Raw genomic sequence first — 19,007 nt, forward strand, 5'->3', positions numbered from 1 at the left:
TGAAAAAGAAAAGAAATATTTTTTTCCACTTATGAGATCGCTTTAGTATCCAAACTTCTTGGTGACCCCTAACATTCTAGTACCCCCCCCCCACACACACACAAAGGACTATCCTTGTTCATTTAATTTGCATAAAGATTTCATTAAAGGGATTGGGTTCTCAGGTTGTATCTTTGTTTTTGGATTTGTAATGCTTTGTTCTGTTTTGATTTTGGAAGGGTCCATTTTTCTCTCTGTGTGTTATATAGTTTGGAGGAAGAACATCAGTTTTATGGTGAGGCAATAACATCTTCTAGCATTTATTTGTTAGCACTCTGGGAGGCTTTTCTGAAGGGGGTGCCTTTCTTCTTGGGTTCAGGATGTTAATGCAGTATGATTGACTATTTTTCCTGACTGACGCGTTTTCACCACAGTGTGTCCATGATGGTTGTGTTGTTCAGTTCTATTAGAGTCTGACCAGGCTTCTCTCAGTAGAGACAAAGAGGCTTAGAGCCAAGCAATTAATCCTGACACAGGATCTGTGCTTCAGTGACAACTAAGACGACCTGTGATACTTTGATTGCCATCAAGATGCCAACATTTTTAAATTGACCCAAGGAGAACATACAAAGAAGTAGCTAATTCAGCAAAAATGATGATGATCATCGTAGTACTGTAGCAGGTCAACAGAAGCCCTTTCTTCATGTTGACAAAGATCAAGTTTACAGAAACATCTATGCTATGGATGTGCCAGGCAGGCCCCTGTGAGCTCTGGGGAATCAGTGCCAACAGCTCAAATTACTGAAGGAGATGTTAGGTATTTCAGGATCTTCTCATATTATTTCAGATGTGGAAATAATAACCATGTGGCTTTATCCTAAATCCTGGAGTCTCTGTGACTGCATTGTAAGTGTGATACCAAAAACCTCTGTGACAACTAGCAAATGAAATCAAAGGACACATGGGGAAGAAGCAAAGTGATGTGTGTGAGTGGTTAACATGGTATTTTCTTTTCTCACAGCAGGAAAAACCTAGGCTTCTGGAGCCTTTGGATTATGAAACTGTTATTGAAGAACTTGAAAAGACCTATCGGAATGACCCTCTTCAAGATCTCTTATTCTTCCCCAGTGACGACTTCTCAGTAAGTCCCCTCAATTTAGGAGGGTCCTATACATTGGGTCTCACCTTTCCCCATAGATTCAGAGTTTCCTCTTCCTGTGGCCAACCTACATTGCATTGCTACAAGACCAGTCCTCATCTGGCCATAGAATGTACCTGAGGGCCTTCTCTAGACAGGAGAGTGGAGGCTTAGCCAGGCAGGGACAACAGGGGCCAGGAGCAGCACAAGGTGCTACCTCCCTCCATCCAGTCCAGCTGCTACTCACTGCCTTCTCTGTATGTGTAGTGCTCTTTCTCCCTCACATTTCTAAAAGCTCCCAAGCAACTGAAGCCAGCCAGTGTCAAAGACAGGAATGTATTGACACAAAAGATGAAATTCTTAAAAAAATCACTTTTCATCTTGGTTGGCCTTTAATAAGGAGATGCTGAGGCTTAGAGGCGAAGCAAGTAGGCAAGAACATCTTCAGAGAAGATGGTCTGAGATATGCCCCTTTAGGACATGCATAACTATGTACAGAATGCTCAAGAGGCTAACAGAGAGAATGAATGAAAAGGAAAGTAACATTGGAGATAAAGAGTAAAATTATGGATGATGAGCACCCTTTTGTCCCAGACATTCAAAACTGATGTTTGTGGTTACTTTAAGCTTTTTAAAATTATTTATAAAGATCTAAGTATGCAAAGATTCCCATGGGTGGTTGGTAATCTTTCCTTTATTTTCTAAAGGAAATTTCAGCATCTTAGAGCTGGTGCAGAGACAGCTCAAGGGTAACACTGCAAAACAGGTATTGTCTGTGGAAACCTCTGTTGGTGAGTGTAGACCTCAGTTCCCACACTTTACTCAAACTCAAAATTCAGTTGCATCTCTGACCTTTGGGGCAGATCTGGTTTCTTGCTTCTAAAGGGTTAATTTTTTCAGGTTCCTCCATGTATTCATGAAAAAGAAAGTATATAGAAGTTAGCACTTCTGTTCCAAGTATGAAGAATAATGGAAGAAAGAAAGGAGATTTGCATATAAGAAAAAGGATTCTTCCAGTCTGTTTTTAAAATTTTTAAATGGCTTCCTCCTCATGTTGGCATATTTTGAGAAAGTTATATCTCATGCAGAAATCTCAGTTCTGTGGTTGGATCAGGCTACTGGGGCTTGAACTGCAAACATAAAGTTGAACCACCCTTTTTTTTTTTTTTTAATTCCACATCCTCATTTTCGTTTTTCAGACTTAAGGTAGACCTACCAAAAAGCTTCTTTTCTGTAAAATAACACCGAAAATTGTGAAACTAGGGGCGTCTTTTCAAGACTCCCAGCTGCAAAAGAGAACAGCCAAGTATAGATGGATGAAACATTTGCACTGAACTTGAATTCATTTTTGGCATCTTTCCACACTCATTCAAGTTAGGGATTGTCTCTGATTACTCTTTGACCTTTGATACCCTTAATGGTGTAAACAGGATATAATAACATACCTATTTTCCCAATGCAAATATTCCAATCAATATGCTGACCTATTTTATTGTGTGCCTGCTTAAACCTTTCTGTAACTCCCCATTGACTTCATGGTGAAGCGCAGAGAGCTTAGTATAGCCCGTGACCTCTCAAGAACTAGACCTTGGTCCTTTCTCAGGGTCAGTCTTACCCATCAGCCCATGCCATCCAGTCCTGCATAGTCACTCTCACTCCACACTTGAGTAAAATACTAGCACAACTCCAAAAACTGCCATTCTAGAAGCCACCTCTGATTCTTGTCTTCATTCATTCAACAAATATTAAATGTATAATACTGAATGTTGGGCATCATTCTAGGAATGCAAAAAAAAATTGACTTGCCCTAAGAGAGCTTACCTTTTGCTGGGAGGAGTCAGGAAAATAAGTAAAAAGATTAATTAACAAGATAATTCAGATAAAGTTCTAGAATAAACCAGGGCTGAATGATGGAAACTGACTTGGAGAAAAGCTACATTGGACTGAGTGTGCCAAGGACAGCCCCTCTGATGAGGTGACAACTGAGCAGAGCCATATTCTCCAGGAGGAACCCCCCATGCTAAACACTGGGAAGGACTGTCTCAGGCTAAGGAAATGGCTGGTGCCATGGACCAGAGAGTTCTCAGATGGAGGATCAAGATTGCTGGACATCTGAGAGTAGTCAGAAACAAGATGGGGCAAGAAAAAGATCAGGCATTTATGTCTTACTCTAAATGCAAGTGGCAAGCCACCAGAGTGTTTCAAGAAGGAGAACAAATGGCCTTGTGTGTATTATCAACAGATCATTTGGTCTGTGTGGGGAACGTACAACAGGGCAGAGGGGAAGCCCTGAGTCCATCTGGGAGATTAGCTCCTCGTCAGTAGATGCCCAAGAGAAGAGATATTTGATGCTACTCAATCCTTACTATCAAAAAAAGTCATATTCTACAAGTGGCTAAATTGTCATTTACATTAAGCAATTGAGAAACTAAGGAGAGAGTTGGAATATTTGCACAAAATTGCTATTTTTAATAATATTTAAATATATTGTTCTCCCTCTTTCTTGCCCTACAAAGTACATTTTGGTAATCTGAGAACAGTATGTAGCCTGCTGGCTATTTTTGCATGTCTTGTCAGCTCAGAATCATCTTTATGTTTTTAAATAATTGAATGAAAAAAAAAACCAATATTTTGTTACATGTGAAAATAATCATGAAATTCACATATCCATAAGCAATGTTTTATTTGAATATGGATGCCCCGATATTTACCAGTTGTTAGTGGCTGCGTTCGTGATGTAAAGGCTTTGCTGTGACAGGGTTAGAGTATCTTTAGCAGAGACACATAGCCCTAAAAGATTTATTCTCTGACCTTTTTGCAGAAAAAGATGGCCCGTCCATGTTATGCAGTACAACTGCATTTATTTTGGAATTCTTCCCTCACGCTCTTTGTGAAGTGTAGCCACTTCTCTTAAGTTCCCTCTGGCATTACCTGCTCCATCCACAGCCTAGATTGCATTTTAGGGGTGTTGGTCACCAAGAGCAAGTTTCCATGCTCCTGGAAAATGCATCATTTCCTGGACTTTTCCTTGAGCAATGGGCAGGGATTCTCTGGGATTCGCTCTCTACTTAGCCAGTGGGAGGTGACGACCGAATGACCATACAAACCCCATGGCGTTGAATGCTGGGAGGGGACAGTGCTTCCCAATCCCACATCCATCCAAACACCGATTTCTGCCTTGTGGATTGGAGACTCCAGCTCACTTCTGCTTCCACGTTTCCAAGCACCCACACTTGCAGCGCCATGATTCATCACTCAGTTTGTTTAATCAATATTTATTCAGCACCCATGAGGTTCTGAATATGGAACCAGCACTTCCTAGAAGAGAGGGGCTGACAGGAAAAGCAGGAGTTCCATGCTTTGGGAGCCTGTGCCCTACTATGGATGAAAGATAAAGTTGATGAAATGCTATGCTTGAGAAATGCCAAGAAATGCATATGGCACATGTTACACCAAAAAGGAGATTATTCTTTTACCAAGGCACTATTCTGTGCTTACATTTTGAGCACAGACATTAGAAGTGTGTTCCTGCTCCCTCTGCCAACCCAAGCTCCCCTCACTCTCTTCTGCCTTGTCTTCCTGCTTTCTCTAAACCTTGTCTTACTTTGATTCATTCATACCCAGTACTCAAAGGAACCTTAAGAAACACAAGTCAGATAATGTCATGCCTCTGCTTAAATCATTCCAGTGGCTCCCCGTTGCGCTAGGAGTCAAATCCAGCTTCTGTGGTGGTCTCTGTTATCCAACTCCCTGATGAACTATGAGCCCCTCTTGCCTAGCAGTGCCCCTGGGGAGGAACAGAATACCTGGAATTCTTTCTGTTCTCTACCCTTGCCAAGCTCATCTGCCCTGTAAAATCTGTATACTCCCTACATGGCTGGGTCCACTCAGCCCAAATGGCACCTCTTCAAAGAAGCATTCCACATACTGGCCTGCATAGCCCCACTTGCCCTGAGTTACTCCATCACATCACCAAGCTTGATTCTCTTTGTAGCACTTGTGACTACTCTGAAGGTCTTTATTTGCTGGTTCACTCCTCTGTTACTTGTTTCTCACCACGAGATTGTAACTTCAGCAGGACAGGGACATCTTGTCTTGACCATTGTGAGATGTCGAGTAACTAACTCTAACCCCATCCCTAACCTTAACCATAACCATCATCTTTGCAGCAGCACTTGTCTTGGAGCAGGCAGAAAATTCATATTTTTTTCATTAATTGCCTTTCATAAACATAGGTCATTATTTTCAAACATAACTTTGATTCTCTGAGTATCTTGAGGACCAAAAAGTCATTCCAAAATAATACTCTTGAAAATGAAGAGAATAAAGTAATTGGCTTTGTTTCATGATGAGAAAACGATTGTTAATGTGTTACTCACCTCTTGACACAATTCAACACTGCATCTTAAAAATCAGCTCCGAGACCACTATGATCCCCTCTTCCATCTCCTTCCATCGAGCACTGTTCCTGCACATAGCTGACATTCAGCTTCCTGGTTCTACACTTCAGTGTACTTGCTCACTTGCTATCTGTTCACTTGCTTTCTGTAACTAGGCAAGGAAGAAATCAGTTCATGTCTGTACACCAAGGACCCAACGCACTGTCTGGTTCGTGGGTATTCAGTAGAGATTGTTGAATATTGGGTTACAATATTCTTTAGGTTAAGTGACTGAAGTAGAAACATTTTTCCTTTGTCTTGGCACACTGGGTAGAAGTTCTTTGGCATGTGCACTATGGGATCAGGCAGTATGAACTTGCACCACCTCCATCATAATGATTCTCTAGAAATAAGTAGTACATATGCATTTATTAATCCATTCAGTACTACTTCAGTCATTGTAGTTGTTACGCTTGTCCTTCTCATCTTTCTTTTTGAGTAGGTGGTAATAGAAACTTAGACCAAAAAAAAAAAAGCACTTAGGCACTTAGTCATCAAAGTGTGACTCAGTGAAGTTGTTGAGGAGAGTAAGGAATTCAAGAGCTAAAGCAGTTCAAGGACACAGTGAATCATGTTGTTGAATGATTCAGTTTAAGGAGATACTGATACAAAATAGCACCACAATGAGAAAGCCAGAAATGCATTTCTTTCTTTCTTTTTTGGTACTGGGGATTGAACTTAGGGGCATTTAACCACTGAGCCACCTCCCCAGCCCTTTTTTATATTTTATTTAGAGATAGGGTCTTGCTGAATTGCATTACTTGCTGAGCAAAAGAAGCAGAAAGTCAGCGTTATCGAATCATTTCTGGGACATACAAAACCATAAATAAGAAAGATCAGAGGTTTGAAAGCTGGGACTATTGCACACCTGTATTGTTTTTCAGTACCTTCCATACTGATAAAATTCCTCTCTTTCGACTAAGCTTCATGGGCGTGAGCTAAGTGAATATATCAGGAACAGCAATATGAACAAGAATAGGGCTTATACTTGGACAGTTAAAGTTGTAACACTGGACAGTGCCATTTCTATGCCACTTGACTGGAATAAGCTGTCAAGAGAGTTACAGTATCTCCTCAAAACCCACCTTCACATCAGGAGTCCAGATTCAGGGCTCTAGGGCTCCCCAATGGATCCTGCAATTGTCATTTGCTTACTACTAAAACTGAATGAATAACAGATTTCATAATATACCAATGGCTTGCTCTTCTCATGGTATATTTTTAGCTATAAAAAGCGACTGATATTTGGGGACTTCCAGATTTAACCACATGGGTCATTCTAGGAGAGGAAACAGAAAGACATTAATATGTTTTAAATTGCAAAGCAGAAAGGTCATGAGTTTTCATTGTTTTCTTCTGAGACACACTTAACATTTTATAGGAATCTCAACTTCTTTTTAATCTGTGGCTTCTAGGCCTGAAGAGCGTGCTTTAAATGGTTCATAATGTTCCTGCAAGAACACTTTAATTGCAATTTGAAAGCTAAGTAATAGTCTCTGTTGAATTAGATTCCAAGTTATAATATTCCTCTCATTTACAAGCTAATAAAGCTAAAATTAGGGAGGACTCTCGACCAAAGATATACAGCAACTTTGAGGACAGAAATCAAACATAAGCACCTGGACTTTTGACTTTCTTTTCTGTCTAAACAGTATGCTTTCAGCTTCATAGAAAAACTTTCAGCTTCATAGAAAAATAAGGTGCCCAACTTGAGGGAAATATTAACTCCCTGAAGCCCACAGTGAAGATCATTAGAAAATTACTAGTATAGTTAAGCAATTTTAGCTGTTAACTTTATTTCAGTGAGAATATGCAGATACTCTGCCCTGTGTTTGATTGTCCTAGGAACGTACATCCACAGAAAGCCTTGTACATGAATATTCAGAGACTCAGAGCCCCAAATGGAAACAGCCCAAATGTCCATCAACTGATGAATGTATAAACATAATGTGGCATATCCATACAAGGGAATAATATTATTCCTCCATCATCAAGAATGAAATACTTATACATGTTACTACTTGTAGGAACCTTGAATGTATTATGCTGAGTAAAGGAATCCAGTTACAAAAGACCACATACGTTATGATTCCTTATGTATAAAATTTCCAGAACAGACAAATCTATAGAGACAGAAAGCAGATTAGTGGTTTCCAGGGAATAGGGAAAGGGAAGGCATGGAGCAAACTGCTGGTGGAATATGAGGTTTCTTTGGGAGGTGGTAAAAATGGGGCTGGGGTTGTGGCTCAGTGGTGGAGCACTTGCCTGGCATGTGTGAGGCCCTGGGTTCGATCCTCAGCACCACATATAAATAATTAAATAAATAAATATGCAAACAGATAAATAAAATAAAGGTCCATTGACAACTAAAAAAATATTTAAAAAATTAAATAGTGAAGATGTTCGCACAATTCTGAATATACTCAAAATTACTAAATTCTACACTGTAAAAGGGTGAATTTTATGGCATCTATCAATTACATCTCAACAATGCTCTTATTTAAAAATAAATCTAAAGTTGGACTCTAGACTTCACATATGATGTAAGTAATAAATGATAGAGTTCCAAGAAGAGAAATGTGTGTGGGATGAGCTATATGAAAATAAGATACTAGGGCCTGGGTTGTGGCTCAGTGGTAAAGCACTTACCTAGCATGTGTGAGGCACTGGGGTCAATTCTCAGCACCAATATAAACAAATAAATAAAATAAAGGTCAACAACAACTAAAATAAGAAAAAGAAAACTTGTAATCATTGTGCATTGCTGGTAAGAATAAAAAATGAAAAAGAAAATAAGATATGGAAAGAATAAGGAAGAAAAACAAGTTTCTGAGAAGTGGAAGAGTCTGAGCAGAGGCTCTCTGAAGGCTGGTGGCCAGCGTGGAAGAAGCAAATGACAATTACAGGATCCATATTTACTTATTTATATGTGGTGCTGAGGATCGAACCCAGGGCCTCACACATGCCAGCCATATGCAGAGAGGCGTGAAGGGCAGCCATATTGAGAGAGGTATGGAGGGCAGGCTGTGGTGGTCTGTGTCCTGTCTTGGACACAGACACAGAATGCTTTCAGCTTCATAGAAAAATAAGGTGCTCTTCCTGGGGCCACATCTATAGGCCCTAAGCCAAACAGGTTTCTTCATAGGGCCCTCCTGAGCAGTGAGCTCAGACTGTAGCCTTTGAGTCCTGGCCAAGAGACCCTCCTGATACAATGCATATCTTTATGTTGTTGGGCACTTTGCTCCTGCTAACGCTCACATTGTTTCATATGTAGAATGTAAGATTATTATGTGTCAATCAAAATCAAATTTGTTTAAGGAGATGAAAATGTTAATTACCCTGATTTGATCACTACACACTGTGTATATGTATCAAATTATCACATTATAATCCATAACTTTGTTAAATTAAAACAATAATTAATTTTTTTTTCAAATAAAGAATGTTTTTGTACTTACCCCCTTAGAGGTGGTGAGGCATATTTTGAAACCTAGAAAATGAGTCACAAAAAAAAAAAACTGATAAGAATTGTTTAGTAATTGGTCAGTACAATTGTGTAACTCCTTGAACCTCTTCCTTACTCACATACTTAAATACTGTGATGCTATACTAAATGTCAACCAGAGTTTTTATTAAAAAAAAAAAAGTCCCCATTTTTGACTTGGCTGGATCATGACAATGACAATTATTCAGTATGTATAATTGCTTGTCAATTGTGCATTTTCCATAGTTTTCAGCAAACCAAGAGTGGCCTTCCCTGTAAAGCACAGTGAAGGTACTGAAGAGACATTCTCGTTTATTTAAAAATAAGTAAGATAAAAATCACATTAACACTTTTCTAAATGTGGCAAAAAATGTTATTTAAGCAATTATTATAGGTGTCTTCTCTAATAGAATAAAAGGCAATATCAGTGTCAGTAATCATGTAAATTTGGATGAAGTTCACTTTTAAAACACTTGCTTAGGCCAGAATTCATCATGAACTGGGAGTTACAGTTTCCATTGAGAAGCTGTTGACTTCTCGTTAGGACTGATCGATTGCCTTGAACACATCATTTCTGTCCTCCTTCGTGAGCAGATGGAACCTGCATTAATGTCAGAGGAAGCTTTCTCAGCCCCAGGATAGGAAAAGCAGCCTGTTTTAATCTTTGACAGTGGCCTTTGGCCAACTGAGAAATATCTCCTCTGTGTTTGGAATGAAGTCTTCCCTGGTCACTTTAGCCAGCAGAATGGATGGTGGCTGCGACAAAACCACAAGGACTACCCACAGTAGGGTAGAAGGAACCAGAAAGTGACAGGGCTGCAGTTGAAGGGGTCTGAGCATCGTGACATTGCAAACACCAGCCTGCATGCATCCTTTCCAGACGCCTGATCTGTGGACAATTAGCTCCTTATGAAACTCTTACCACCAGTACGGGAGCTCGGCTGATAGCCAGTGCAGCCTCAGATCTGTTTTATGCTCTTGAACTATACTAATTGTCGACCAGAAGTTTTATAAAAAAGAACAGGAAGTCTGTTGTGGCCAAGGCATTTTGTAGTTGTCTGAAAACATCTATTTCTCAGAAAAGAAATTCTTTGTAACCATATTAATACCCTTAACAAATATGATCTTTATACTTCTTATTTGATCAATTCATTTTTGCTTCAGTAAAAAGACATTAAAGAAATCTAAAATAAGTGCAACACTACCACTGTTTTTAAAGCTGAAACGTGATGGAGGCCTTTTGCTTTTTCAGTCAAATGCTCCAGTATAAACAAACTACAAGTGAAATCAGTGGCATGTTCTAGGCATATACTATACATGTATACCTTTTGCAAGCCTTATGTACTTGAAATAAGGTATCAAATTACAGCAAGTGCCTAGATATTATAAATTAATATTTCCAATTTATCACATGATTTTTTTTAGAATGTTTAAGCTACAGTTGTAAAACATCATTTTATGACTGACATCATCAGGAAGCACTCAAGGCATGATGAGGCAGTTTTTGTAACTCCACCTGCGTGAATTTCCAGTCTTATATGTTGTTCATGAGCACTAACTTAGGCATGAGGGTCCGTCTTTGCTCTATGACATCACTAACCCAGTAGCCATATGCCTACTGTTCCCAGAAGCCTGAGCCCACTCTTCTGAAACTTATTTAAAAAAAGAAAGTGACTTAATTCAGTAAGTATTCACTATATTTCACTAAGCCACAGAGCTGTGATCTTGGGACAACAGGTTTACAGTTTTACTGTAAGCTTAATGTGGAGTCCTGTTTCTCTACTCTCTCGTCTGATGGACTTACAGTAAGAATGCAGTGGAGTGACATAGGGGGAAAATGAGAACAAGGAACGCTTGGCACTTTGTTTTGTATAAAAATTTGTATCATAATCACTATAATATAGAAAAATTTTTAATTAGAAATAAAAGAATCTCTAATATTTCCAGTAGATTAGATTGTAAAATGTAATGTTCTCTGGACAACAAGCAAGTGACAAACCATATGTGTGAATTACATGTCTAAACAAGAAACAAAATCATCCCCAGATAATTGAAATTCAGCAATAATCCCCAAAGCTCAGTTTAACCAGGGCTCTTAAACTTTTCCAAACTTTCAAAGAAGTTTATTTACTATTTATCTCCTAACAGATTGAAGAATATAAAATCAACAACTTGACAGAGAAAATTCAAAATAAATTCAAAATGTGAACTCTAAATAATAACTCAGTTGACGCTATCACACTCCACCTGGGAAACAACCACACCCTGATTTGTCCTCATATATCCGCTGGTTCTCTGTGTCTAGAATACTTTGGATTGGTTGCCACAGCCCTTTCAAACTACCCATACAGTGGCCCAGGGATTCCGTCTATGGCTGTTTTAATATAAGTGTTTATTGGGCCGGGCGCGGTGGCTTACATCTGTAATCCTAGCTGCTCGGGAGGCTGAGGCGGGAAGATCATGAGTTCAATGCCAGCTTCAGCAATATAGCGAGGCCCTAAGCAACTCAGCAAGACCTTTTCTAAATAAATGTTTAAAAACAAGGGCCAGGGATGTGACTAAGTGGTTGAGTGCCCCTGGGTTCCGAAAAAAAGGGGAAAAAAATGATGAGTAGTTAATTTTACTCTATGATATATCTGGAACACAGTTTTCCCATTATTTTTTGTCCATTAATCTTGTTAGATTCATATGACTTTGTTCCTCTTTCACAATGTCAGAACCCATGCTTTCCTAAAATGCATATGCATGCACACACATGCATTGCACACAATCACACATAAAAACACATAAGCTAACATGCTCACATTCTACACAAATGCACACTACATAAACTTACACCACCACACATGTACACATTCAAATAAAATACACCCTCATGCACAATCACACTCTCACACTCTCATACATATGCAGACACAACCACATGCTATACTCAGGCACACATACTCCACACAGACATGGAGTACACTCATGGGCTCACACACACTCACACATCTCACACTGAACATAAATATATATATTGACATGTTCAATAAAGTCAGCAAATAATCATTTAAGCACCAAACTTGACACTTAAGTTATAACAGTGAACGAAACAGACAGAATTTCTTGCCTGCATGCCCAGGAATGAAGAAAAGGGGAATTTGAAGAAAATTTGAGTCTGGAATTGGTAAAAAAAAAAAAAAAAAAGGAGTGATAGGAACAATGCTGTCTTTGGTGGCAGAGCTCTCTGCAGTATGTGTGAAATCAGAAGACTAACCTCATGGGCCCCTGTCCTTAACTGTGTCCAAAACTAAGCATGAATTTGAAATCTTAACTGTATCAACAATCAGTCCAGAATAATGCCCTTCATCTGGACTGGTCTAAGTGAACTTTAGTTTGTGCTTTAGAAACCGTGATGGCTCACTGTGATTTGGAGAATATGCTATTTGTACTGTGGATGTTCATAGACACATTCTCTCAGCATCTGTTTAACCACGAAGGTGCCCAGACTACAGGAAGCTGATGGCTAGTGATGCAAAACTTCTGTTTTAGGGCAAACCCTACTCCTCCCCTGCTTGAGTACACTTAAATAGGAAACAGCCCATACATTTCCATTTTAGGTGTTTTAAGAAGTACTTCATATATCAAATCATGTTTATCCACTTAATAGGATATTATTTGTGTAGAATGAAAAAATATTGTGCTAATTTAAACAAAAGTAAAGACACCAAAAACATGGTGCATTTTCTTCAAGGTTCAGATCTTCTGAACATTGACCCTCTTCCACCCAACTTTGGCTGTGAGCATACTTAAGCACACACACACATGCACACACATGGTTCCTGAAAGGGCCACATTTGCCTTGTTGATATTTAAGAGATTATTTAAAGTAGCATTAAATAGCAATAGCTTGGTACGTTTTTACCTTTATTAATCTTAACATGAACAACAATGATGATGAAAAATAAAAGATTATGATAAAATTAAGCTAAAGTAGAAATATGCAATGACCCAAATTTTTGTTTTCTGCAGAAGGGAGAAAGAGCTTAAAATGATGAGTTTCACTGAAGGAGCAGTGAAACTGATCTGATTCATTAATCCCTGTGGCAATGCAGTAGTGACAAGGAATGGGATGCTTGGACCTTCTTTCATAGAAAGGAAGTAGGAAGAACTACACAAGTTTCTCTGTCTTGCTATCTCTACACTAAGCTCTAGAACAACTTCCCTTGGGGGTTTTCAATGTAGTGATCTGCTTGGTACCTTTGAAGATGAGGGTTTAATTTCTTCTCATTTTTCCTCTCAGGCAGCCACAGTTTCTTGGGATATCCGAACATTATACTCAACAGTACCCGAAGATGCAGACCACAAAGCAGAAAATTTGCTGGTGAAAGAGGTAAATGTGATGCTTCTAGTCTGTTATTTTACAAAACTTTTGCCTTCCCCCAGGGAATACTGAATGCAATTTACTGTTAAGTACCTACCATCTCCCACTTCTCTTCAATGAACACATGCTCCCAGCAGCCTTTCAACTGTCACCTAGCAGGAATTTCCCATCTTCCTGTTATCCATGTTTCATTAATAGGTGACTGTTAAAGTTTCAGATTTTCTTTTCCTTCTTTTTTTTTTTCCCTTTAGTAGAAATCCCCATGTTGAGAAGTATTTGAGTACATTTAATAGAAAGATTTCACTTTCATTTATTTGCAATGCATAGTAAGAAAGACCATACTACATGAGAATTTTGGATAATAGAGTTTCTATTTTAAGGGATATTTTTCTTTTGAGTACTAGCCATGGAAATAGTTATGCTTAACTATTTCCATAATAGAAATAAGGTTAAGGGGATATTGATAGAGCATCTCCTTATATTTAATTGAAATATAAGAGGCCTACAAATCGGTTTCTTCATCTTGTACCCAGACTCCAGGCCACGTTAGGGCAGGGATTGAGTCAGGACACAGCAGTTTTTAGAAGACATTTATTGAATGAATAAATGAAGCCAGTCCTAGTCCTCCTTTTATAGAAAAGGCAGTGACAAGATCTAGACCATCAAGTCAAACTAAAAATAGTAGTGTCTAAATGTGGCCTTTAATTCTAAGAAAACAGTGTGTGCCCATTAGAAATTAATTAAAACCACATTTAATATTAACACCATGCACAGTTCTGAAACATATTTGACTCAATGCAAGCTGGACTTTTTAGTGTACATATTAAGGCTGATCTGATTCATTAATCGTACATATTTTATGCTGTATTATACAGTCCAGATCATTATTTGCATGAATTCACATGTTGGTTTTTTTTGGTTGTGTGTGTTGTTTTTGTTGTTGTTGTTGCTGTTGTTTTGACTAATTTGCTTATACTGCATTTATTTCCAAAGTTCACATTGAATTACAAGAACTTCTAAGGAGATAGAAAAAAAAGTGTACACTCAGATACCATCAGGGTATCTGAGAATGCTGTCTTCATATTTACTGATAAAAATAATATATGATGTCAGGATCATAGTATTTTTGTTCTAGAAGAATTTATTGTCTAATAGTACATTGTGTTTTTTTTTTAATGTCTGCAGATCCTTTTCTGTACTAGAAAGCCAGAATCACTGAGACCAGCTCTACAAAAGTCCAGTAGTATATTTATGTTAACTTTGGCAGCAGTTGAAATTATCATGATTTTGAATTCCCAGCTAAGAACATGTAACCAGGTCTTCCTGCATGTCATGTTGTGTACTAAAATATTGCACTTTCTTCATGAAGACCCTTAACTTTGTTGTTCAATTTATTTCCTATTACCTGATAGTTTCATTCCAAATCCAAACCAGACATTTTTAAAATCCATTTTCTTTTCCTATTATTAATTGCTGATATATTTTAAAAAGCTATTGATTTCTAATAAAAATAACTAGTTATTAAACTCTTATCCCAATAGTTATTTGATTATCAGATATATAGTATCTCATCTGCAAATAAATTTTTTTTCTACCAAGTATATTGTTTCTTCAATTTTTAAATTTTTTTATTTGTTCTAATTAGTTATACATGACAGAAGAATGCATTTGACCCATCATACATAAATGGAGTATAACTTCTCATTCTTCTGGGTGTACATGATGTAGAATCACACGGGTCATGTAATTATATTTGCATATATAGGGTAATGACATCCAATTCATTCTACTACCCCTGTACTTCCTCCCTTCCCTTCACTCTCCTCTGTTTCTTCAACTTTTGCCTTACTCTGATATCCAATATCCCTAAAACAATGTTGAATAATAATGCTAATATTTCACATCCTATCTTCATCTTTGTTTTAGGGGGAAAACTATTTTCTTTGCTGCTTTATGAAATATGGTTTTGCTTGTTGGTTTCTGATGTCTAAATCATGTTTTAAGAAGTGTCTTTCTTAGTTTCTTTTGAGTGTTTATAAAAACTTGCCACACTCTTGTCATGTGCATGCTTGGTCTTTTAATAGGACAGCTTTTCTGCTTTAGATTAGTACTATAATAGAATTAATAAGTTTTTTCTCTGCATTTTATTTGCCTTTCTAGTATAAACTTTTTTGTTCAAGTTGTATTATCACCTTACTATGCTATTGTATTTGAATTGCTACTATTTTATTTCAAAATGTTGCATTTATATCCATGAGTGAAACTTGGTTATAGTTTGCTTTATTTTCCTCCTTTACGTTAGGGAAATGCTATCTTTAAAAAATAATTAGGGAAGCACTAACTTTTTTCTGTGCTGTGGAATAAACAATCAAATGACACAAAACACTATCTAGAATATTCAAGTGCATATTTAATAGAAGACTAAAATGTTATTTAATAGATGGTAAAGGTGCCTCTGCGAAGTCTTTGAGGAAGAGTGAACAACTCAACAAATAACATTTGGCTATCCATTTTGGAAGAAAATTGTTAGGTCTGCATCTCATATTACATAAAAACTAAACCCTAGATGAATGAAAATATCTAAAATTTTTTATACTTTATTTTTATTTGTTTATTTTTATGTAGTGCTGGGGATCGAACCCAGTGCCTCACACATACTAGGCAAGCACTCTACCACTGAGCCACAACCCTGGCCCTGAAAATATCTAAATTTTAAAAGCAAAAGTTATATAAATGTAGGAAAACATTTTTAAGTGGGAAGTTAGGGGAAAATGAACAGATTTAACCAAATGAAAATTTTAAATTTTCATATGATGAATGGTATTATAAAGTCAGAAGGAATATTTAATCAAAGAAAATATTACTCATGGTATCTTTTGCCTAATATACTGAATATTCAAAATGAAGTTCAAAACAAAAAAAATGCAGTTGGTGTGGCCAAGAGGCACACACTAGTAGAAATACAAACAAAAATTATGCATAATATCTGAAGGGAGAGAAATTTTAAGATGAATATAATTTAATGGTGGTGGAAATACAGTAAAAGAAATACTCTCACACAGTATTCAAAATAGGTCTATAACTTTTGAGATATAGTTCACAAATATCTTTTCAGTAGCATCTATAAATATACACATGCATCTTATAAAAACAAACACATCTTATAAAAAAAAGTGCTGTGTACTGCTGCTTTGGAAATTTGGAATACCAATAAGTAGGGTAGGATTGAAACATTTCAACACATTTGTTTTTGGTAACAATATACAGTCAATAGAAACTGTATGTGTATGTGTATATGTGTGTGTGTGTGTATGCATATGTTCATAAATAAATAAATACACACACACACATATATGTATATATACTTAAATATCTTAATTTGGGTGTTCATGATATATTGTCAATATAAAAAAGCAAGTCACAGAATGCATAGTGTGATATTAAAGTTATTAAAAGTATAGTAAACCTATAAGCATATGTGCAAATATGTTTATATAAGCCTAGAAAAAAGGGGAAATGTATACAAATCGAACTCATGCATTGGCTACTCAGAGGTTTGGGATGATAAGGGGAAGGGGAGAGATTGATTTACAGTCTATATAATTCTATCCTGTTGTGGTATTAAAAATTAATGAATTTTATAATAAAATATTTTGGAAGAAATTATGTAGAATAGACTTTCAAATGTTGCCAGAATTGGAAGTGTACCAAATCTATTACCTAAACTTGTCTCTAAAAGTTAAAATTCGATAATTCTTTGTGTCATTGGTTAGCCCTCTAAGAGACTACTTCAGGCTCATGGTTTGGTTATTGTTTTAGGATGGTAATGAAATGTCATATGGAGTCCTCAAATCTCCTGTGCACTCTGTTTTGATTCTACTTGCTGAGCTTGTTCGTCAGGCATAGAAATCCATTAAATTCATCTGACTGTCAATTCTTGATCATTTTTAGTGTAACTACTGTGGACTTATATATGATTCTTTAACTTCAGAGACTTGTCATCTGATGGTGCTTTCACCTTTTTGTTAGTGGGTGGAGTATTTGTGTCCAGTTTTGCAGTAATTTCCTTTTGGCTGTGAAAGTTGCTCTCATATGGACCAGGGCCCTTAGCTCTTTGCTGTGGGTCTCTGTACAGAAGGCTCTGGGGCCCTTGGACTGGTCATTGGCCTCACACCTCCTCCTCAGGTTGTTGGCAAGCATCCCTCTGAGGTGGGGCCAGCCAGCACAAACCTTAATCCTAGGACCGACTCAAGACTCCTAAGGGCAATCTCTGGATGCAACCACGGGTTCCAATTCAACTACTTTCCAGGGGAAAGGACTTTTTGAAACCTAGACACATCCACAGTATTATTCTAGGTTCTTAGAGGCCTTTAGTTTAGTGTGTTTCCACAACTTCTGCTCCACACCTTCAAATGTCCAAAAGGACCCATTTTAGAACCCCACCATCAGCTGAGAACAAGTTGAACACAGTATTTGCTCTTCTCTTGTTATTTCTCCTGGGAGGACATTTCTTACCTTCATTTTTGTTCCTTGATTTCCTTTCAACTCCTCGCAGCCTCCTTTTCTCACTTCCACCCTCAGCTTCTCACTTCTCCTAAGAACTGCTCCAAAGAGAAACCAAGTAGAGTGCCTTTCACCCCAGACCCCCAGGATCTTCCCAACTCGTATTTGGTTTTCTTCTGTAACACAAACAAATCTTCTTGTCCTGCTCTTCTCACTGTATGGATCTAAGGCAGAAAAGGAGGAAGAAGGAGGAGGAAGTCTGAGAAGAAACTGTTTTATTCCCTGCTAATTTTTTTGTGTCACTATCATTGAAAATGCTTCAAACCCTCTCATGCTTTTGCTTGGTTTTAAGGATGGAGACAAAGTGTGATCTGTGATTTATAGGATGGGAAGAAGAGAAACCCTAATTACAAGTATCCCTCAATGGTAATATCAGTAGTCAAGCCTGAAGACAACAGATTTTTAAAAAGTGATCACCAGTGAACTGGTTCAAGATGGAGAATGGTTTAAGGTGGAGAATTATGCTAGCAGACAGTCTTGACTTCAATTGCTAATGCATAAAAACCTTTATGGACTACCTACTTTGTGCCAGATAAGCTACATGCAGTAATTCCAAACAGATATCGCATCATTATCATCATTGCCTCTTAATAATGGGAAAACTGTGTCATAGAAAGGTGAAGAAAGTTGCCTAGCCAAGATCAAATAGCTGGGAATAGACAGATCCACATCTGGGACACAGACCATGTAGTCCAAGGTCCTGGACTCTTGACCACAATGCTAACTACCATTATGGTGCTTTGTGCTAGTGGCCTTCTGGGAGGAACACCTCTCTCAGTCTTTGCCCTAATGACAGCACTGTAGTTTTTGCCAAGTGATTCTGATGCACCTAGTCAGTGGACTACAGCCCAAGAACAGTGGCTGAAATTTTGAAACCCTATTAAGCAAGGATTAAAATGAATTCATAAACTTTTGTAAGGTTTTTGTGGCAACACATGTTTGCCTTATGACAGCTGCTGTACTAAGCGACCTTTTTGTGCAACCCTGTGCTAAATTGCCCAGCGGCTCCCTGCAAGGTGGTAAGGACAAATTTTATGG

The 19,007-nt window shown here is 37.8% G+C and overlaps 1 protein-coding gene across 3 annotated transcripts in view; it reads left to right on the forward strand.

Moving 5' to 3' along the window:
- Positions 1–19,007, forward strand: part of Dock10 (dedicator of cytokinesis 10) — a 234,268-nt gene that overhangs the window by 100,448 nt on the left and 114,813 nt on the right. For 2 of the 3 annotated variants that reach the window (XM_027942015.3, XM_027942017.3), the window contains exons 2-3: positions 1,001–1,120; positions 13,326–13,415. In XM_027942015.3, coding sequence (XP_027797816.2) covers positions 1,001–1,120; positions 13,326–13,415 — 210 coding nt within the window. The remainder of the gene's footprint in view (positions 1–1,000; positions 1,121–13,325; positions 13,416–19,007) is intronic. The other variant, XM_027942018.2, reaches the window with a different exon arrangement.

Source organism: Marmota flaviventris, chromosome 11 (assembly GCF_047511675.1).
Source record: "Marmota flaviventris isolate mMarFla1 chromosome 11, mMarFla1.hap1, whole genome shotgun sequence".
In the NCBI taxonomy this organism is placed as follows: Eukaryota; Metazoa; Chordata; class Mammalia; order Rodentia; family Sciuridae; genus Marmota; species Marmota flaviventris.